We start from the raw sequence: 25,131 nt of genomic DNA on the forward strand, positions 1-25,131 counted from the left end.
TTTCACTTCTGCGTTTCATTGTATCCAATGTAATCGTTAAGAATTTAAAAATGTTCATAAAACATTGCCTGGAACTTTAACTCCGCGACTGGGATTTCTTTGTCTGCGTGCAAACACCAACATAGATTATTTGTTTCACCAAATGTGTCCCAACTAAATTAAAGTAACCCTGCACCCTTACAATTTAGTTAGCATATTTAAAACCCAGTGTTCATCAGGTACACTTATTGTTTCTCATTCTATATAAAGATTATCAATATTCGTACTCTTTTGTGAAAATTTGAATAATTATCTAAGTAGAATCTAGCTATATATGCCGCTTTTAGAAAAGGAAATTTTTTAAATAAAGAAAACAGTTATAATTGTTATATTTTGGAAGTATTACGCAACTTGCGTCTCCAACCACGTGCATTTGTTTTTCAACTACATGTACATGTACTGAGCATCAAGACGAATATATTAATCAGAGTACTGGATTGACCTGTCGACCCTAAGTACACAAGTCCTAGCCATGAGAAAATAAAAATATAAAATCATCGGATATTGTTTCTGTATTATCATATTTAATCGATGGATGTCATATGCAATTGCTAATAATAATTAAGATCTTTTACACGGTCAAGTTTTAACTTTCATTAGTTCTAATTTGGAAAACGATTATGGTAGGCAACGGTACGATATTGTGCAGTAGGCCTACAATATGAAAAATGCCTACAGGATACAGTACTAACGAGGCGTGTAGTGACATCAGGAAATTTCTAATTCATGACTTTCGGTGAAATTTATATTTTCTCTCCTTCAAAATATGACAGGCGATGCTATAACTAGCGCAAATGATACCCGCATTTTGTTGAATACCGTGTCGACTGATGAATGAGCGTCTCTGGTAAGTACATGATTTTACATTTTCAATCGCATTATTATACATGATTATTATGGGGGTGGATATTTGGTGTTTGACATAACACGTGTTTAGTTTTGCACTTGAGAGATTTTGATATTCTGTGGCCAGTGATGTGAATTGCCCCTGTATCTGGTGTATCAAATAACTATTACTATGTGTGTCGGTATGTTTTATATGGTGTTATCAATGTTGGAGCGACCTTAAATTACTTTATTGGCGTATTTCTTTTTTGGTATGTATTGTTCTTGTTGGATTTTATAACATCTCCGTCATAACAGAAGACATCAAGGGTTTATTTTTAAAAGTATTTCCTAGCGCATGCACACCGTGCCTAAGAAGACAGGTCTGAGATAACCAGACTGAGATAGAAAAAGCAAGGTTAGCAAAACAGATAGATTTCTCTGTCGCGTGGGTGAGAAATATACATACATGTATGCATATGTTACTGATATAGCATGGGCCTTGTACTTACTTGTATCTATAGGCCACTATCATAGCCTATTGAGAGTTAGTGCTATTTAGACATGCATCATTGGATGTTCTTGTGAAGACTGATTCTCTCCACATAGTTGTACAGTATGATCAAAAAACGGGGTGATGGATGTTTGGAAATTTTGTTTCGGTTTCGCTTGAAGATGTTAGTTTGCTATTTTTAAATCTATGCATCTTTGATGTTACATTCACATTTATCAGCATGCTGAACTGTGTAAAATGACACAGCACTTGCCAGTTTTCTTTCTGAACTTGAACATTGACAAAAAAGACAAAGGTTACTAAGGTTCCAGAGCTGTTTTGCGTGTTATTACGGTACAAATAGCTATGCAAAGAAAGCGAGATTGTTTGGTTTCCGTCAAGGACGTACATCCATGTTGCTTTGGTAAACGCTGTAAGGCATATATTAGGTTTCACACGGCTTTTGGTACGAATGGTGATGACTCAAAAAATATTCCGAATGGACTAGATTATCCCAAAACGATCACGTGCGCCTAATCAAGCATAACAAGCTACGGTTCCCAAGGTATATAGTACATGGCTATGGTGAAAATCGTAATGCTTAAATATAACATTATCGTCTTTTAAATGCATTGGGTGCATCATCATGCATTTGTAATTGTCGCATATAATATTCAAATGCTTACCGCATGATCGGTAATACATTCTCATTAGATCTATAAGAAAAAGTAAAGAACAACATGATTTTTATTAAGAATGGGGATAAAATCACAAAGGAAATATTGTTGAATGGATGATGTAATTCTGAATTGAGGAAATAAAATTGCGTGAAAAGCTTATCGACATGGCAAGATTTATTTGATGCATTGTTGCACAGATGTTCCTTTAAATAGCTAGAACAGATCATGTTACGGTTATATGTTTAGTAGCCGACAGTGAGATACATCTTTTCATACTAGATGTAAATACTTTATTATGAAGAACATAGATGCAGCTCTTTAGTTATGGGGCAATGTAGAAAAACTACATGCTACGATGAACATACTAGGTTGACAATTTGAAACCGATGGTAACATTGCTGTAAGTTACGTCATCCTCTGCATCACCTGGAACAAAGAGAACTTCACATTAAATTCACCTGGAAGATGGTAAAACTTAATTATTTATTTGTTCACTTCTGATTAATGTTGATTAAGTCTCGATATTAAAGTGATAAATTGGAAAAACGTGCATATCTTACTTCTAAGTTGGCTATTGAATTAGGGAGTCAGTCAGACACTATGTGTCAGTGATTTGGTTTCTTGCTTAGTTTGCTTGTTATTAACTTACTAACTTAGTACGTTAGTACGCAGAGGAGTTTGCGTGTTATTATGGTTTAATATTTGCTTAAACTCCTTTGCTTATAAGATGATTTTTCACCTTGCCATCCTACGATGCAGAGAGAAATCATATATAAATAAATTCACAAGTGTCAATACAAGCTACGTAATATCCGTACCAAAAGTAGCATAAACCCTGTATTTTTATGTTGAAAGGCATTCTAATGCAGAACATGTTGTCTGATTGTAAGTAAATTGTATTTATTTCTAAACAATTTAAGTGGAGCTAAATTTAGTAAATGTTGGCGGAGATAATTTATTTCAAAAAGAAAAAAGAACATTAGGATCTTGAAGCAAATAATAATTTCAAATTATTGCTATTCTAATTAAAGAGCATATAAACAAGGATTGTCATTCACCAATAGAAATTGCCGTATATCATTATAACGTCTTCGAAATCTAATCTGTTTGCGTATGATGTTTCGATCATGTATATTTCAGAAATTTTACTAGAGGCACGTGATCTTTTATCAACAGTGAATATTAATCATTTTCGAATCAGTATATGAATTTCTAACTAGTATGTATTTGTCGGTGTATACACCTTTTGCTAGTAAATCTAATCTCAGCAAACGCGTCTTAACACAAAACAATACTTTAATGTGTATTAAAGTACTCGGAATACTGTTGTACTTTAATTGATACATCATCCATTATGGTATAATCTTACCGTCCTCCGTGTCAATAGTTGTGGGATTTGGAAGAACCGTAGATATGTTATGATTTTCCTCACTGCTTACTTTTTGCCATAACGTTGCGTGATCATAAGTTTCATCCTTGAGATTTGGTATCTTTTCGTCTGGAGGAACATGATCATACGTTTGATCATCTGCCTGTGTTGACAGGTACATTTCTGGCTTGCACTGGTTTTCGTAGATCGCTTCAGAATCCATTTTTAATTTCCTAGCACTTGGTGTAACATACGTCTTAATCAAGATGGCATATTCTACTTCTGCCACATTTTTAGTTCTCCTTATATCGTCTGGTCGAATTTCTTCCATGTTAGGATTTGTTATACGCTTTCTCCGTCTATAATTATATAACTATATTAAATACACAAGACTTCAGTCTTATTCAGGCAGATGATTGGGATCATATTAGAATCAAACATCTGATCTCTACCTCTGTCTCTTTAATTTTATGCATTCCTACGCATTGCAATCTCCAAAATATACTACATTATTACATTAAAGTGGGTATATCTACTTTTTATATTTCCAGTAAACGTGTTCAAATGCTATGAGAGGCATTTGTTATCTCCCTTGATACAGATTATGTTACATTATTTATAATATGTTTGTTTTGAGTTTTGTTTTTGTTTATTAAACTTAAACCCGAAGTAAGGTATTGCTCAATGCCTACGATAAATTCATAAAAGCAAAACTGACCTACCTGAGTACATATACCATGACAATTGCTAATGTAACAATGGCAACGACGACTCCGACGCCTATACCAGTGTACATCTGCATAATATTATCTGGATTGTTGATAATTGATGTTTGTAATGGAACGTATGGAAAGAAAAAAAACTTATGCCATAACCTCTGTTATCAAAAATATATATACATACTTACATGCATACATATACATACATACATACATACATACATACATACATAGTCAAATTTGCTGTTTTAAATTTTGTAACAGAAGAAGCAAAAAATAAATAAATAATACATTTAGTAAAAATTATATTTCACAATAAAACAAAGTAAAAATTTTAAAAGACGACACGCATTTAATATCATGACGCTTTCCATGTTTCAAGCATTATACAATTAATTCATCGTAAATTATTAGCAGTAGAGACAGATGTATAAATAGTTAAGATGAAAGATAAATGTAAATAGGACATCGTAAGCAGATTTCTTATGTGTGTGCTGTGAAATGAAAATATTAACTCACTGTTTGTCCTACGACTTCTACGTGTATCTGTCGGAAAGTTTGAAACGGGCACCACTGTAAAATTTAAAATCCTTAAATGTTTATTGTGAACATCTAGGCAGCTGTCAATATTTGCAGGACAACAAGATGCAATTGCAAATGATTTTGCGTGGATATCCCCTCCAAGCTCTATGAAACTGATTATTAGTTCCGATTACGTGACGTATTTACATACCATGCTAAAAGCACATATCTTTGTAACAATATCCCAAAATTGTTTAGTACGAAATAAAAAAGGCAAGATATTGAATATTACAAACCCTTAACCGTGACTATAAGTATATGGACCATTCGTTTGCTGTTATGAAACCCTGTGTCAGCTAGCTATTACTTGGCACTGAGGGTCGTACTTTAACTTTGTAGTAATAAATACGACCAGTGTTTGCAGCTTTTGGGACAGATAAGTCTGAACTTTTCGTAAGAAAATATTATCTGTTGATAATATTTGTCAAGCTCTGTATCTTGCTATCCATTATGTCTATCTTTCTGTCTGAATGTCTTTCTCTTTGTCAAGTTATCCAACTAGCTAAGTGGGCACCTACCTATCTACTAGTCTACCTACAACCTATTATCACTCACACACCACACTTCACTGCTAGCTACCTACCATGCACCTATGCATGTATCTATCGAACTTCAGTACTGGGTTAAAAGTGAGAAGCAAAGTTACATCAAAATATGACAGAAATGGTACTTACACGTCTAATAATTCATTTGCTCCTATTAGAGCGAATAAATGCTATCAGGATGGAGTCATATATTCCTCCTGCCAAAAAGTGATTGTGATAGTGACAATTGTCAAGAATAACACTACCGTGATATGATCTGTATTTGATTTCGTGTTATTCTCAAGCTTGAATCTAATTGTTTGAAATGTAGTATCAATGATATTGAGATACGATTTATTTGATGGCGCGAGTAAGTATTAAGCGTTCTATAATTTTGTCAACTGCTTTGGCCTTAAAGAAAGGTGGACCAAATGACTATCCCGTGGAAGGGCCATTATCCACTGAGAAACTCTTTTGCAAATGTTTTAAAATTTTTTATTAAATAAGGTGATGCAAATAATACGCACCGTACAATATTGCGAACATATGAAGGAACTGAGCACTTTGGTTGCAATTCTTCATTGGGGTATCTTCAAACATAAACTCGTCGTCTTTGCACAGATTAACTCTAGTTCAGTGTCTAAAATTTACATTTTTTTCATTAGTTTTCATCTATGCAGCTATTACTCTCCTTAAACTGTAAAATACCTAACTTCGTTACTTCTGATTTATCGAAATATGCTTAATTACAATGCATCTCATGAATTCTAAACTCATTTATTCTTCTGTTGGCTGTACATTCAGAAACATGAACAACGAAACATTCATTACAAGGTATGATCACGTCATGCAAATGTTGTCTACGATTTTCCAACACTGCGATGAGGAATTACATGATCAACTCCTTTATTCAGTTTGGGTCTTTCGTTCACTGATCGTTTTATTTGAACCCGGTTGGATTAAATTTTTCACAACTTTTTCGAAGCTAGATGGTAGCATTGGATTTGTTTAAAATATTTCTTTCTATCGCTAAAAGTATTCTTAATTAACTGCATTACTTCTGACATTCCTTATCGTGAGGTGCCATGGTTTGATTAGATTACCAGAAAAATAATAACTTGCAAATTTTGAAACTACATTCAAGATATTACACATATAAAAACGTCAAGCTTGCAGAGTATATCTTCTACATACAGTGACCGTTTGAAATCATTTTCACTAAACGATATCGACTTTTCTTAGTCTGGTGGTTACTCACTTTTGACCTGGCTCTGTACCTCCATCCATTTATTAATAACTTTATCGACATAAAAAGAATTTCATGCATACATCCATGCATACATACATACACATATATACATCATACATACATGTATACATACATGCATGCATACACACACACATACAAACATACATATCGAACAATGCTTTATGAAGTGTGGAGCCAAAGACTAACCTGGACAATGACTGTACAGCACTATAACGTCATCAACATCCAATGAACCGAATCCCATTTTACCTTCAAACTCTATCTGAAAATCATAACCGCTCGTAATATTTACATACTGCATGATCCATCCATGCAAAATAGCAGCGTTCTTCCACAAAAGGTTTCTTGTTCCATTTATATTCAGATATACGGATAGCTTATTCCTGAGACTACCACTAATGCTGTAAGAAAACCGAAGACACGTTTGACCTGTCTTGGACTCCGAACCATTAATTACTGGTCCGATAAGTCTTGCAGAATCTGTTTCCTTTTGAAGAACCTCGGCGGAGATGAAATTCCTCGATCCTGAAACAATAGCATATAAAAAGTAGCAAAATAGAATAAATGAAATGTTACTCAAAGATTATGTTCTCTGAACAAATTCTGTAAAATTATAATTCCTTTGCTTGACAAAGTATTATTATGCAACGGTAGGTTAATGTTTATTCCACAAGATATTGATAAAGTTCATGTACATTTCATGAATGGAATGACTGCATAATTCTACGCTTCGGTATTATATACGTTTGTAATTTGAAATATATAACATAATCCGATCAGCATTAAATATACATTTGCAATAATGACTTGAAAATCATGATAGCTCTTCGACAAGAGACTACATGGTGTTAGATTTTGGAGGAAAGAACATTAGGTCCAACACTTCCGCCTCATCCTCTCACAAGTTTTGGCAACTGTTATGTTAGGATAGCTAAAGGTTTTATGTCGATTTTTTTGTTTCTTTTTGATTTATCGGAATACAATGCAGAGAGAGAGATGGGGGGTGGGGGAGAGAGAGAGAGAGAGAGAGATCGATCTCCCAACCAACTGTCATTTTAGAAAGTTTGTTCTCAAGATTCTTACAGTGTAAGTTTCAATTGACATAATAAGTCTAAGTACAACAACAACAACAACAACAACAACAACTACTACTACTACTACTACTATTAACAGTAATAATAATTGGACGAGAAGGTTGGTATACTCTTACCTTCTGTACTCAATTTCCAGTTGACACTACCCGTATTGTTCCAGTTGCACAGGTCATCTTTAAAATCGCAGTCTGAAATAAATACAGCAATAACCTTATAAGACGGATGTACAGGAGGTTCCTACTTCCTTATTCGCGCGAGTGACCAAGTTTTGTATTAAGAATCTCAATCATTGTCAACGCGCTCGTCTGAGTACAAAAATAACTAATATGACTGTCCAATAATAATCATTGATGACATGTCAACTGCGTTATGTATGTTAGGGCACTCTTATGATAAATTACTTTACTATACGGTTGTTACACTTTGCATAAATTATTTTTTACGTGTCAGTGCGATAACACATTACTTTCTGTGAATCTGATTGGTCCAAATAAGCAATGAACTCATTCTACATTATTCTCATAATTGATTGGCTGCGACAGTGATAATCTTTCTGGTCCAACTTCTGCAATCACGTTATTGTACTATGCTGGTCTCGAAAGAGATTGAAATTTATTTAACCCCATCCTGATGCAAATATCCTGTCAAAAAAGCATGAAATCTGGAAATCAGTAGAACTATATGACAAAACAGGTCAAAACATCACACAGTGAAAAATGCATTTTTAGGCTTGAAAAGTATACTCTAGCATTTATGCTTAATATCTTTACAATTTATAAACGCGTGGAATACGAAATTCGTGAAATACGTGCAAACGTTTGTGTTCGTAATAATTTAGACCATTTCATTTGAAATGAGCGCTTTTTTAACTAAGTTGATGTATAAATCGAAGTAAAGTGAGGAGACCTAATTATACGAACTTTCTTGACCGTGAGAGCACGTACTGTGAATTGGAATAAATGTTTCCAAATAGGTTTTAAAATTGTGATCCGTTAATAATCCAATCTAAAAGATTGGTAGTTTTCGTGAGGTCATTGTACGCACCATTTTTCACATTCTTTGCATACGTAACACTTTTTTCCATTCGTAGTAAACTAACGTATTGAACGACGTTGCTTCCATTTATGCCATGCCCATGTCACTGCCACTATCCTACATTACCATGCAATAAATTACTTATCCTATTTTATGTTTAGCCTGCAGAAGTATTTAATATTGTGTTTATATTCAATATAAGAGGAATTATTTATGTAATTTTGTATTGGAATTACAAAGTGCTCATGTGACTGTTTGAGTCAACATTATTTTGAGGTTATCGTCAATGCATTCAAAGACATATTGGACAATGCCATTATGATACAGCAAGATTGTTGTCACTTCGTTAAGTTAAAGGCTTTTGGTATATTAATACATTGAAGATCTGGAATTCGTTTGGAACTCTGTTATATTGAGCTGTGATATAACTTAAAAGTTTTTGTTTATCTTTGACAATATTTAACTGAACTTAGTTTGCTTTTTTCTGAAACGTATTTTTAAAACCATAGTCTTAACTTATATATATATATATATATATATATATATATATATATATATATATATATATATATATATATATATATATATATATATATATATATATAGCATACCTGGACAATATCCGTTTATCATAGATATGCTATCTATGGCTAGGAACCCTTTTCTTCCATTTTCCCATCCACCGTTTATTATAAGATGATGATCATTGCTCCTCACATCCACTTCGACGGGTGTCCACTCATGCTCATTAAGAATGCCTACAACTGACCTACCTACAGCAGCGTGTGTTACGCATCCAAGACTCGTTAGGTTGAGGTATGCGCCATCCGTTGTGGTGGCAGTAGCCAAGACACGAAGACAACGAGACATAGAAGATCTCTGAATAAATATCATCAGATTTCCTGGTTGCCACGTCATGTCTGAGTTTGTCCCGTAGGTCGGAGTCAGGGCAAAAATCGTGCAGTTCACTTAAAGCAAAACAGAATCAAAAGGAAAACAGCAACACGAAACCCAACTTATTTCATATTATCATGTTCCAACTCATTATTAGAAATATGACTAAAACGGCAAACAATTGCTACTTTCATAATATATGTAGGTATCATTGTTACTGTAGTCTTGAACATCTTTTTCAGGTTTCTTGTGGCTTGTTATATTAGCAGATAGCAACTTAAGATGTACCTGCCGAGCGGTTTGGCGTAGGGAAAATGTACAAAATTTATGCATGGATAGTCATTTGGCAGAGGTGATTTAATAAGTGACGATTGTACAGAGTGAACTTTATCTATGGACAGCAGCACATTTTGAAAACTATGACTTCTATTTTATTTTGTTTTAAAAATGTAAACTTTTGGGATTTTTTCCTTTCAATTTTCTTTATCTTTTTCCCCTCAATTGGGCATTACAAAATAAATAATAAATTTTTAAGAAGCCGAAACAACTTGATGCCTCAGTAAGAACCTGCATGATAGTCACAGTAGGATAGCTAAGAATACACATTCGTAAGTATGCTATTTACTTCAGGATCGTATTTCACTTTTCGATAATATAAGGGTAGACTGTATTTTGCCTGAAAAGCTTGTGTACAGGAACAATGAAATGATTATTTGTATCCTGTGACTTTCAAGATCATGTATATTAGCTTCGCTGTCTTCGATTTGTTTGAAAAATATACAAATCAAGGTTGCATTTTCCAACTCCACGGAGGCTTATATATATATATATATATATATATATATATATATATATATATATATATATATATATATATATATATATTGAAGGGATCGTTTGGATCAGGGATTAAGTAAGGCGACTGTAAGCATGTGACATAGAGGACTACGACACTAGTTTAGTGGGTTTTTTTCCTTAATAAGCCTAAGTGCTTGAATCTCTCACTGAGTCAAAAACAGACAAAACTAAGGCAGGACAAACAATAGATCCAAAATTAAGCGTTGAGTTTGCAACAATTTTTAATATGTATGTATCTTACAAAGATTATATTATATATATATATATATATATATATATATATATATATATATATATATATATATATATATATATATATATATATATATATGGTGAGTATTTAAATTTGGAATAAATTCAGCTTTTCCTTGTGAATCATATCTAGGACATTATTAACAATTTGACAAGCACGATACGGCAATTTACCTGCACAGGGCTCAGGGAACTCTCTTTGTATCGAAAGTATTTCACGTTTCCAAGACAAAAATCCCATTTTCGTTTCCTGCGTCCAGCCGCACAATCCGTTTTCAAAACCACAATCAGTGGTGGAGTTCACTGAATGGCAAATAAATAAATATGCATCTCTTGTTGGTTTTCCTATTTTAAACTTTCTAAAAATGAGTCGTTGCCAAGAATACTAGGATGTGGAACGATTCTTTATTTGTACAAATACTATTTAAAATAGCGTTCACCATTTTCAATTTAATGATGAAACAAATTTAAATTCATTAAAGGTTGTTCTTTTCTTAAATTTTCTACGTCTCCAACCCTACACATCATGTCAGTTACAAAAATGTTCACACTTTGACAATTGCATATATACTTGTTGAGCAATTACAATATCACATGTCTTTCTGCCAAACAAAAACGATTCGAATGAATCACGTATTGTCTCCATGTAGGAACTCCTTGAACCGTATCACTCAAACAATGCTGCACCTAAAGCAAAGACACCTGATTGTTCACAGTGATTAGTCAAAACATCGCGAGAAATGTGATTTAGCAGGTATCTGAATTTTTAGAGAAAGTACGGATTTGTAATACCAATATCTATCGTGCAATATTTTATGGTATTTTACTGTTCGCAGAAAGGCCCGATATGAGGTTATGGAAAGGCCGGATACGAAGAGAATTTTCCATGTATCTCAAATATAACTGATAAACAAAAACCACTTATATTTCATTAAAAAGCCAGAGCTAGTATGGAATTAAAATTTTCGTAAAATGATACAATACCTTCGGTCAACAAACAACCGATAATATCAAATCTCATTGAAGGATGATTATGAAACTCCCATGGATGAATCCGGATATATCGCGCTTCGAATGGACACTTAATATCGTTGATCCAAATCGAGTTTTGGTCAGTATTACCCGGAAACAACTGCATGGAAAATTATACACAATTATGTTCATAGGTAGCCTCCTATCTATCATCCGGCATACATACATACATACATACATACATACATACATACATCCATACATACATACATACAAACATACATACATACATACATACATGTATATGAATGCACGTACAAACATACATGCATACATACATACATACATACATACATACATACATACATACATACATAGATACATGCATGCATGCAAGCATACAAACATACATACTTACATGCATACATACATACATACATACATACATACATACATACATACATACATACATGCGTGCATGCATTCATACATACAAAATTGCAATGCCAGTAGCTGGTAAAGGAAAGTAACATTTCCATTGGTCACAATGTTACAACGTGATCAAAATGAATTGCGTTCATTTCTATATGAACTGTAAGGAGAACTACTTTTCCACTTCTACAAATAGAGTCACGTGTACAGCATAAGATAAACACTGCCAGTGGAGGCAGACAAGAAGCAAGCATTAAAGGAAAACAACATTCTTACATTTAAAAAAAAATTAATTGAATAAATTTGGCTTCCATTGGTTGAAGGACTGGTATTACGATGACCATATTGCGATCAAGCTGGACATCCCAAGTGCTATAAATAGCTACGTAACAGAAAAACCACAAACATGTATTACTACGCTTAATTAAGATTTCTATTTTTTTAATGATGCAAACAAAATAACATAACGAATAATTAAAATTTCAATAATAAGAGTTTGACGTTGTTTTTTCTGAGTTTATCGTGGTATAAACTGTCAGTTGCCGACTCACACAGCTTACATAACGCCCTTCGGGCGTTATTTGCCGTGTGAGTCGGCAACGGACAGTTTATACCACGATAAACTCAGAAAAAAACAACGTTAAACTCTTACATGCATACAATAAATCTTACGGTCTAGATTACAGATTAATGATGGAACAAACATAAGTCTGAATCTTGCAAACGATGTAACTCAATGTGTGTACCGATGTATCCCAAAGTTTTGGCTACTGTTGTGTTTCCTTATTATGTGAATATTTTTGTTGGAATATATAACATTGAAAATGGCAAAACTACAGTTTACTAAAATAGCAAATAAAAATATACACATAAATCCTCCTTTTGATATAGAATCCAATATTCGAATGATAGATAGACCAAAAGATACATTCCTGTGGAAAAAACCTATGTACTAATAGTCAAAGCAAAACATTGGGCTGAAATTACCTTTCGATTTCCACTGATATCTTTGACAAACCTCCATTTAATCCTGTCCGTACTGTAAGAGACTTTAAATCTTGTAACGAATTGATCTGATCCAGTTGTGTCCCCAGTTCCATTTCGACCTTGTGTTACTACGGCTCTAATAAGACTCATCCGATTCAGTTCCACCTATAAAATTAAAAGCATTCGGTTGGTATCAAGTCAATTCAGCTCTCACCTTTTCTTAGAAATGTGGCACAATTGCTTGAACCGAATAATGTCCAATCTTACACACTTCCAAAAGCTAAATCTTTGGTGATGCCTATGTTATTGCAAAGTAATTCTAATCAGTCTTGTCTTTATCTTACATTTTATATATCTTTTACATAACGTAATTGTTTCATTTATATTTTATTGTATTGTATATCATGCTTCTAATAAGAAGGTTTATATTCCTAAAGTTTTTGTGCATTACTTTATATTTATCTTTTCAGAACTGTATTATTTTGTGCCGATGTGTTGTGAAACCTTAATCCATGCATACGCGCACGCACACACACACTCATACATACAAACAAACATACATACATACATACATACATGCCTACATAGATGCACACATACACACACACACATACATACATGCATACATACATACATACACATACATACATACATACATACATACATACATACATACATACATACATACATACATGCCTACATAGATACACACATGCATACACACACACACACACACACACACACATATATATATATATATCTATATATCTATATATATATATATATATATATATATATATATATATATATATATATATATATATATATATATATATATATATATATATATACTTGCCGACGGTAAATTATTGAAATATTTTCTGATGAACCCAGTATGAGGTTGAAACCTTTTGATTGAACCTATGATTATTTCAGACACGCACCCACACAGACGCATGGACACCTGACACAATGAGACACACAGAGACACATATACAGACCTACACACACACACACACACACACACACATACACACATATATATATATATATATATATATATATATATATATATATATATATATATATATATATATATATATATATATATATATATATATATATATATATATATATATATATATATATATTGTGCTACCTCAATATGCTATATAGTAAATGGCTGCCAATGTACCAGAATGGTACCCATCTTCAAACGTATTTCTAACAACTAAGATATAATTTGAAAATAGTGCTACCTCTATATACTGATGGATGTCTCTGTAATAGGCTGACCACGCACCGATATTCTTCCCATCTACAAATGTAGTATTCAATCGACTATATTTAGCTGCATGTCTTTCAGTATAGATAGATGAAGCTGAAATGTGATCGTCAGGCACACCATATTTTCCGGATACGAGAAACACGTTGCAAATCTGCGACCCTATTATTATTTAAAAAAAAAAACAAACAATCAAATGATTCTCATTAGTTTCATGAAGAAACTCCCATTAACTTCTAGATATTCGGAAGAACCAGCAAATGAAATGTCCTGATTGCCAAATTCAATATATATATATAGATAGATAGATAGAAAGATAGATACATAGGTAGATAGACAGATACATAGATATGTATACTTTCTCTCCATTCATTAGTTTATTGAATGCTCACACACATTAATTGTGTCTGAAGCTTTAATCTTTAAGACTTATCACGAACTATATGTAATAGATGATGCGGTGACTAAAACGTTACAGGACATCAGAGACTGATATCGATAAAAGACGCAGAACAACTTTCTGAAAGTCATTTGGAGAAACAAAAGTGAAAAACAACACGAATACCAATAATAAATGTGTGTAACTAGTGTTAGTCTTCTGGTACAAATATTAAAAAGTAAGTCATTTGAAGAACATCATTTTGATACCATACTATCTACTATATTAACCTAGCCTGCATTTATAAATGTCAGTGAATGTATTTCACAGAAGATTTTTATTTGGTCTGCCTATTAGGCCATATACCCTCATTATTATTAGCTGAATGCAATTTTACGATAATTTAAAAATAATTTTTTGAGACCATTGGAGTCTAAAAAGGTGTTTACATGTGACAACGTCGTCAAACCTTGTACTAGTCGCAAACATTTGTATTATATTATATGAATTCATGAAGAAAACAAGCACATGTGTACGGTTTTCCAAATATTTTAACTACAGTGTAGGCGTGCTACAACACAACGAGCAAGCCTTTAACGGTTTCTAAACTTTGCATTACTTTCTCGTCTAGTGGAAGAGAACATGAATAGCACGTATTAACTGTAACAAAAATGAGTAAAGTGGCACAAAACCTATTCCATCGCCTATTCGAGGGAAGATTGTGTTTGTGTAATTTCATGTTTCCACGCAGTAATTGTATCTTCCTGTGATGTTTTGCCTCGCACAGTCTTTTGCATTGTGTAGTATTGCTATTTCTTTAAACTCTCTAATTTGGGTTTATGCATTCATGTGAACATTTGCCAAGTTGTTTATAAGTTCAACTTGTTTTGTTTTGTTCATATTTGGTCTGAAAACTGAAAGTGGTATGGGTAGGTTTAAATTGCTGATGGTAAAACTATTTTCCAGGAAAAATGCATTCGTGACCGAGTATTTGCGGAAGCTATTTTTCTCTCAAAAAATATGGAGGAAAACATACTCCTAAGGTTAACAGACGGATCGTCTAATATCACTTGTCTAATTTTGAATATCTCGTAAAATTAGGCAGGTATCTTTCAGCAATATTAATTTCTATTGTAAAATTCTCTCTGATTCACCAAGTGTCAATTTATTAGAATTTAAATGTGGATCTATTTCCTTCCTCGATCGCTACAACCAGAGCTATTCCTATTGCTAATATGTTTCTCTATCTATAAATATAGATTTGTAAAACTTCAATCCGTTTTCTGTCATTTTCTTGAAGAGTTTTATTGGTGAAGCAGTTATGACGGTCATCTATTATTTTCACTTTCACTATTTCTAATCAAGGGTATATTAAGAAGACATATATCACAAGCAAAATGCAGTTGTGTCCATCGTTCTGTTGTGCGTATTGCTGATGGTCGATAATGACTGCTTGCCATGGGTTATGAAGAACATATCATTTTTGATTGTGAATCTATTCCTAGTTTTCATGTGTAAAGTACTGGTGGGTTGTTCAGTTAACTATTCGGTCAAAAGGCATTTTTGATTTTATTTTTTATTCCGGTTAATATGTTCTAAAATATGCATTGTTCGTGGTGTAAATAACTGTAGTTTCTGGATAATATTAAAGATACCGTCAGCATGATTCCTTTTCATCGATTTGAAACCGTATAAACTATTCTCATTATATGTTATACTTCGCACGTTGGCTTTGTGCTTTATAAGTGCGCCTATCAGATATTCATCAATAACTGAAACATATACTTTCAGTAATTTCCTCGTTTCTTTTTATGACTGATTTTAGATTATCTCAAGTCTTACATTATTAAGGGTGATCCAAAACAATTACTTCATGATTGTTGTTTTACTTTTTATGCTTAGAAACCACAAGTCGTCTTGACGGAAGTGGCTTTGACTACACTTTTATTCCATTCAAACATGTAAACAAATTCACATCATCTAATGAGATTGTTATATCTACGTTAGACGCGTGACACATTTGTATCACCTCCTTGAAAGCTCCGGAATCAACCCCATGCGATGCCAATGTGCCATTATTTATTTTCAGAAAAAAACGTATTCACTCTGTAGTATATTTTTAATGAAGAGCCGAGAATATTATACAGGAAATCTCATAACTTGGTTGTGTTATGGTACTACTAAAGGAAGATATATTTTTATGTGAGAAATTGATAGGTGTTCCAGTGGTGTTTTTCTTTGAAACAAACGTTGTTGATTTTGGAGCATCCTCGTTGCCTTTATAGCTTAAAGTTGTTTCATAGCAACACTTTGGTAATTCTACAAGAGGTGTTAATATTCGAATGTTGACAATAGTATAAGATGTACTCGTTGCGTTAAATGTTGTCTCATAGGAGACGGTAACACTATTGTTAGAAAACAGGACAAGATGTCCCCAATACAGTGCAAGGTGTTCGCAGATTGTCATATAGATGCAAACGGTCTTGTATTTTAAAATGAAATTTATCTATCCATCCCTTCCCCCACAAAAGAAAACAGAAACGAAACCAGCTAAAAAGCCCAGAAATAAATAGATCAAAAGCATAACGTCAAACAAAAAATGAACACAACGTTGAGGATAATTTACAGAATAATGTCCGTCCTAAACTGCAAATTATCATGAAGAATGTATTTATATTATGCTTGTTATCCATATTTAATTTGTACTGTGTGTTTGTACTTTGTACGTCATTGAGGATAGGAGGCGGGGTTATATGAACTATGCCATATTAAAACAATATTTATCTTGCTTTGAGTTCTAGATACAGCTTTGATTGTGACGTTAATAGATTCTAGACACGATTTTTTTATTTGATAGAAATTTCTATTAAGATGACATACAGTTTTCATAGAATGGTTAATCTGACATAGGTTGTTACCAGTTATAATTTGGGATGATTTATTTATTTAGGTTATGCATTGCAATTACAAAGTGTTCATTTAGCGGAATCGGACAAAATCAATATTTTGGGATTATTGTGAATTCTGTCAAGGAAATTTTGCAATATAACATTGTGAAAGATGTATATAATTGGGACACCAACACATTCAAGATCGAAAATCGTTCGATACACTCTTAACGTTTGGACTTATGATATAACATTTAGGTATAACTGGAATCTAATTCATGATAATGTAAGTTCTTTTTAAATTTTGACTTTATGCTCTAGGGAAAAAAATATTGGTTGAATTTTATTAAACTTGTTTAGTTTTGTTCTTTTCGGCTTTCATAACAGTTCACAATAAACCCTGATTTACCGTGCTACAATGCATTAATATATCCGGATCAAGGTCAATCGACATCACAATTGAAAGGGACTTCATGGATAATAATCTGCCAGAGGGTCATGCTAGGGCACTTCTTGATGTACAGTGTCCGCAAAAGGCTGAGTGTTTTATGGTAGCAAATACGGATATTGACATATGAGCAATATTTGCATCTATACGATAAATGACTGACATGTACATATATACATACATGCAAACATACATACATACCGCATGCATACATGCATACATACATACATACATACGAACGTCTGTACATACATACATACAGACAGACAGACATACAGACATACATACATACGTCCGTACTTACATACATACATACATACGTCCGTACTTACATACATACATACATACATACATACATACATCCCTCCCTCCGTCCCTCCGTCCGTCCCTCCTTCCTTTCCTCCCTCCCTCCCTCTCTCCATGCATGCATGCATGCATACATACATACATACAGTCTAAAGCGCTCTCCGTTACGGATCAATGCCATCTCATCCCTGTCTGCGTGGGTTCGAGTCTAGGATTCGGCTAACGTGGGTATATGAGAAAGCTTGCCAGTAGCTTCTCGTGGGTCGGTGGTTCTTCCCGGGGTTTTCCCGGGTTCTTCCTCCACCATTAATACTGGCCGCCATGCATAGCCTATCGTGTTCTTAAATATGGCGTTAAGCCCCACAACAACAACAACATACATACAAACATACATACATACATACATACATACATACATACATACATACATACATACATATACATACCTGCATACATAAAATTATTTTCATTCCTAGACTCATACATATAGACAGAGATGCAGGAGGCTGACTAGTCAAGATGGTATAATTAATATATAAACAGATTCGATTTAATCTCCTTATATCTCAATCTATGTATGTATGTATGTATGTATGTATGTATGTATGTATGTATGTATCTATTGATAGATGATATTACTCGGCTTTTTGCGCGAAAACATATGGCTTATCTGAAGACAAATTGTTTTCTAAAACTCACTCTATTTAAAACTTGCAGCATGCCTGATTACAATTCAAAATCTACCTGCCTAAAACTGAAATTTTAAAACAGCTGCCAAACAGTGAAGTAATTGAAACAGTTTTAAAGATAAAGAAAGATTTAGAACTGAGCGATTTACGCATACGTACAGAAATGAGATGCATTTTTTCCTAGGCAGATGTTGTTTACCTTGTTCTGGTTCCACGTTCTGAGAACTATACTTTCTGGTCACGAAGGCACACACATAAGAAAGACCAATACTTCATAGAACAATCCCATGTTTAATGGCATTGAGTCTAATCTTTTTAATTGGGTTGAAAGGTTTCGGTGTTCTAATTTTTGTTTCGGATTATCAATGTTCGTCACTTGACTTAAGTGGAATAGAGTAGTATTGCTTCATTTGTGTTTCACGTATCCTGTTTCATATTTTAAAACCCATATTCTCGCGAGAATGTGTACTTACGTCAAGATGCCGTCTTTTTCATATCATAACAGTGTTTGCACCCCTCCCCCTTTTATACCCATCGCTATAATTAAAGCTCACATATTTATATACTTCATTTTATATCCGTTCATTCTGCCAACTTGACCTGTTGTCTTGTTTATGTACCAAACATATCATCATCAATAATTGCGACAAATATATACACTTTATCGGTATAAACTGAAATGTTGGACTAAAGCTACTATCAACTAATACATGTAATAGAAGCACGTGAAATATAAAGCGTACATTTTAAAATAAACCTTTGACGTATTTTCAACTTTGAAATTAGAAATACTAATGTATACCGCCTCAGGATTTAGTGACATTCACAAAATAAATAGAAATTAATCTGATATATAGGTACATTATCAATTTATATGTATGTATGTATGTATGTATGTATGTATGTATGTATGTATGTATGTATGTATGTATGTTCATTCCTGGACGTAATTATATAATCAAGAGGTTAATGAACTTATTTAAAAAAGGTGGGTTTCTCTTTAGGAACACACTATATTTGACTTTAAGGTGAACTATACACATCAACAGGTGAATAAATACTCCATAGCATACATACATACATACATACATACATACATACATGCACACATACATATGTCATTTAATCCTTTGAGGCAGTATATATCCGTGTTTGTAATTTCACGAGCCCCCCACCCATATATATATATATATATATATATATATATATATATATATATATATATATATATATATATATATATATATATATATATATATATATATATATATATATATAACATACACTAAAAAACATGGCTTTTAAAGTGTTGATATGAAACAAATATATATACCAACACTATTAGTGTATCGAACTGTGATCTGCCGATGGCGCATTAATACGAATATATAAACATTTTGTCAACTGCAGGTCTGTAGATCAATGGTGAATGTACTCTCATTATTCATTAATGACGTATCAAGATAACGACAAAAAGTATCAAAAGTTCCCGTTTTCTAAATGAATTTAACATGATACACAATTTCATCACAATCCTTTTTTCTTGTTCCGTTCCCTTCTCTCCTATCATGCACAAGGAGCAAAGTACGCAGAAATATGGCGTGAGAGAGAAAAACAATTTGGGCTTGATGAAAACCATAAAACTTAACTTTCACCAAGTAACCTACAGGAATATCTTTCCTAGTAACGGTATGTGTACGCTTTCCTTGTGATCTATCAACAGATTTCATAATATCAATGATACATAGTTGCAATAACCTCTCGACACTATAAGTTAAATTTATCGGTTACGAGGCACATATACTGTAACGTATTTAATGCTTCATTGTTGTTGTTTCTTAAACCTATTATAATATTCTAAAAGTCGATTATTGCTAATAAAATATGAAACTGTCCAAACGCACCCCACGCTCTTTCTCTCTCTCTCTCTCTCTCTCTCTCTCCAGGCAAAATTCCATGAAAATACCAGCGTTGGTGATTTTGGTTTCCGTTTGTGATCTTTGAATGACGGTAAAATAACGTCGAACCACCATAAGGAGAGAGAGAGAGAGAGAGAGAGAGAGAGAGAGAGAGAGAGAGAGAGTATTTCTTAAATTAAATTTTAGGGTCTGTAGTAATGTTAATTAAAGCAAAATAATTACTTAGATAAACTGTAAGTATATTAAAATATTTTAATTTTCTATTACTGGTTCGTCATTTTGCTTAGTTTCTATTTCACGTTAATTTCCATACGCCAGTACTTAAATGCTGAGAATTCAGCGTATACAAGAAGCTAACGTGTTTGTAGCGCTGTACTTTCTTCATAAAAACAACAATTCGTGTTTAAATAATAGGTCTGTCTTATACTGATTTATCAATGTAAATAAAAATAGGAACTCAAAATGAAAAACAATCAACTTATAAAATTGCACATCTGATTGTGAACAACAATACAAGGCATAGAATTACATTTTGTGGCGGACGCACTCGCGGGGATGTGAGGAGTTCATTCACTCAGTCAATAAACAGTTGCACGGAGCATATCTTAACTCCGTTTAAAGAGCAAATATGTGTATTTGTAAATGATTTAAATTATTTATATATATATATATATATATATATATATATATATATATATATATATATATATATATATATAATATGTACTGTATCAGTGATATGCCACTCGCTGTATAAATTTTTCATTAAAAGGAAACTCGGTAAACCTTGTTTTCTCTTAATGAAAAATGTATATAGCGAGTAGTATATACATACATTTTAACACAAATAATACTATCATTCCGATTCGAGAATTTTTAATTCGTACTATACGGAGATTCGAACCTTGGTCCGCGGGTAAACGACACCCATCGCCTTGTCTGCACACACGAGCCCTTATTCCCTCACGGCTAAGCACACATCACCAAAAAATGATGCTACTCAATCGGTGTTTTATGCAATCGTGTCTAGCAGACACACTCAGTAAAACAGCTAATTTCGCTAATCGCAATGTTTGATATTTCATATATAGCTACGTGGATGTTTCATACCAAGTCCTATTAGGTTCTTATTAGAAATGCTCTTTAATCTTTTTTTTTAATCCTTCTTTAAAACTGTTTTACTCAGTGAACAGGGATTTGGGCTCATGTGTAGCAAGGTGAATGTTCGATCATCACCCTCGGACCATCCCAGAAGGTACCCTATATGTATTCTTGTAGGTTAGATTTTAAGCATGTTAATTATGTCGTTCCGATATATCAACTCATTTGAAGAATGCATGGTAACATAATGATGTATTGTCTTCATATCGAAAATTAAATTAGCCCCGACACTATGAGATAACGAAATCTATACAAACAAAATGATTAAAAAAAAGCGACGGAAAGGTAATACAATGAAATAACCATAAATGACGTCACGAGAAACATAGTATTTAGCTCCGTATAGTGCGCTCATAACATTTAACTACGCACCTTTACTGTCCAATAATGAGTTAGTAGATCAGGATCAAGGCTAACTGATAGACACCACGATTCAAATGGATAACACAGATAATGACCTGTCCGAACAGATCTTAGTGTTCCGTGTCCCCACATGGCTGAGTGTTTCATTGGAACAAATACGAAATTTGATGTATGAGCAATATTTGAATTTCGTACGGTTTATGATTGATCATTCAGATCCGTTCTCTCGTGCAGTTGCTAATATCGTTTGTTAAGTAATCAAGTTATGAACATGGAACCTGACACTAAATACATACATACATAAATACATACATACATACATGCATACATACATACCTACCTACCTACCTACCTACCTACCTAACTACCTATCTACCTACCTACCTACCTACCTACCTATCTACATACATACATAGATCGCTGTATACACACATGGAAAGGAATAGGCAGGCCGACTAACCCATACAATGCTAATGATTACGAATAACTAATAATACACAGACTCGATACCATCTCCTGATCTTGTTTGATTCATTGATGGTAAATTTTCCTTAACATAGTTTCATGGTCGATACCGCTCTTTTTGCTATGAAACGATAATTTTTCTCTGAGGCAACATCATTTTCCAGAAACTCACATCTACTTAAAACTCACGGTCTGTTTGAAACGCACGACTTGTATGCTCGCAACTAATTATTTTAAAACAGTTTACAAGGAATGAGGACTTTGAAAATGTGGTGGTGAAAAAGAAACATGAAACTGAAGGATAAATACAGATAAGTACAGAACTGATACGCACTTATTCCAAAAGAGATGTTATTTACCTTGTTCTGGTTCCCCGGATGCAATATTTTGAGAACTACACTTTCTGGTGAGGAACGCGCATAGATAAAGAAAGACGGACACCATATATCGCAATCCCATGTTCAATGTAATTCAGTCTAATCTTGAGTTTAACTTGGTTGGAAGGCGTTGTTGGTGTAATTTTGTTTACAGTGTTGAGACGTCACCTGACACGAGTGGAATATTGTAGTGTTAAACATATCCTGTTCATTAGTTTAAAGTCCATATTCTCTTGGGAAAATGTATGTAGGCCAAGCCCTGCAAGTCTTGTGAAAACATTTGTATCTTCATCACTGAACTTGATATGCATCAGTACAGTCAATCAAAGTCTGTGTTAAATACAGTTAGCACTGGATAAGGGAGATGATCTATGCAGTGTAAGAAGCCTATATCTATCCATACGTCATATTATAAACCCTCTTTCCGCCAACTTGACTTGTAGTCTTGTTTATGTGCTAAACATCACATTAAAATATAACAGCATCTAAACATTGCCATTTGAGACAAATATCACTGTTTGATATTACATATCATACAAGACCTTGGCATACCAAACATATTTTTCAAACATTGCCTTTGATTTATTTTTAAACTGTAAAACAATGGATATTGGCATATATTTCCTCCTTGGATGATTTTCACAGAACACAAATTAATATAATGCATATACGCATAAAACACATTTGTTGCGTGTAGGACTTTATGTACGCATATATGTATATATTTGTGACTGGCACGATAGACATAATGAGGTTAGTGTATGTATATATGCATGCTTTTATTTATAAATGTATGTATGTATACACGTACACACACCCATGTAAGTATATAATCATAGATGGATGGATGACAGGGTAAGTGGGTGGATGGACCTCAGTACTATGTACAGCACTATTTGCATATGTGTGTGTAATCTTTTAACAGGGTTTATAACAAAGTCATACAGGAAACTATTTCGCACAATACTTCTGTCTTGATCGCATGTAGCACACCGTGATAACAATATTTATATAAGGCGTGTAACAGCAGCCGAATGCGGTTATGTACAAAATATTTTGGTCAGAATGTTTCATCTTAGGAACAGACTATGCATTGCTTTAATGTGAACTATAAATGCGAATACTTATTGTATTTCAAATTATTTATGATATGTGACAAAAGTATGGCTAGTTGGAGGGACGAAGTACAGAACACAATGCCCGAATGTGATATAAACATCGATATGTATGTGCCATTTCTATCAGTTTCCTCTGCAAGCAAACATTTTACACCAAAAATGTAGATGCAACGTAACTAGAAAGATAGGAATTTTTCGCATAAAGAAGACGCGATCCTTCTGCCACATTACAGTTGACTAAAGGTTAACGTTAAAGTTGTGAGAATTGCAAGTAAAAACAAACTACAACGATAAGTTTAACCACAAGTAATAATCGCTTCTTGTGCATGTATATGTATCAATCCATTGAAAGGCAGGATATGGAGGAGGAGCATTCGAGTTGAGAATATTGTTATTATTAGTATCTCTTGAATCAGTTAACTCCATTATCACCATAATCACCGACATTTTAAGTGTCGATATCGCGTCTACTAAAGCAGTTTCCGTATTTCATACTGTGAGAAAAATACATGTTATAGCAGTCTCTGATATTTCAAACGAGCCCAGACTAATGTATTTATTGACTGTTTCGCACATCAGCATATGATCTGGCTAGGGACACACCTATCCATTCTGTCCGGGGCAGGATACTAACTCCTCACGTCTAGTCACAAGTCTGGCTCGCTGCAATTAACAAGGAAATTCAGCCTGATATACTTGTCTGTTATT

General features: G+C 33.5%; 1 protein-coding gene across 2 annotated transcripts; it reads right to left on the reverse strand.

The window, feature by feature from the left end:
• Positions 1–2,086: 2,086 nt before the first annotated feature.
• Positions 2,087–23,694, reverse strand: LOC149793904 (neuropilin-1-like). Of its 2 annotated transcripts, none has more exons than XM_089967850.1 (12): positions 23,288–23,694; positions 14,285–14,472; positions 13,026–13,190; positions 11,619–11,766; positions 10,809–10,937; positions 9,242–9,598; positions 7,712–7,783; positions 6,688–7,026; positions 4,645–4,698; positions 4,129–4,216; positions 3,407–3,765; positions 2,087–2,463 (listed from the first exon to the last, which is right to left on the reverse strand). In XM_089967850.1, exons 1-12 carry the CDS (start codon positions 23,385–23,387, stop codon positions 2,402–2,404), a joined length of 2,061 nt encoding a protein of 686 aa, XP_089823976.1. In that variant the 5' UTR covers positions 23,388–23,694; the 3' UTR covers positions 2,087–2,401. The 2 variants fall into 2 exon arrangements, with proteins under 2 accessions (XP_089823976.1, XP_089823977.1); XM_089967851.1 differs by lacking the exon at positions 23,288–23,694 and adding an exon at positions 19,220–19,356.
• Positions 23,695–25,131: the final 1,437 nt, after the last annotated feature.

Source organism: Sinohyriopsis cumingii, chromosome 8 (genome assembly GCF_028554795.1).
Source record: "Sinohyriopsis cumingii isolate HCF-2022 chromosome 8, ASM2855479v2, whole genome shotgun sequence".
In the NCBI taxonomy this organism is placed as follows: Eukaryota; Metazoa; Mollusca; class Bivalvia; order Unionida; family Unionidae; genus Sinohyriopsis; species Sinohyriopsis cumingii.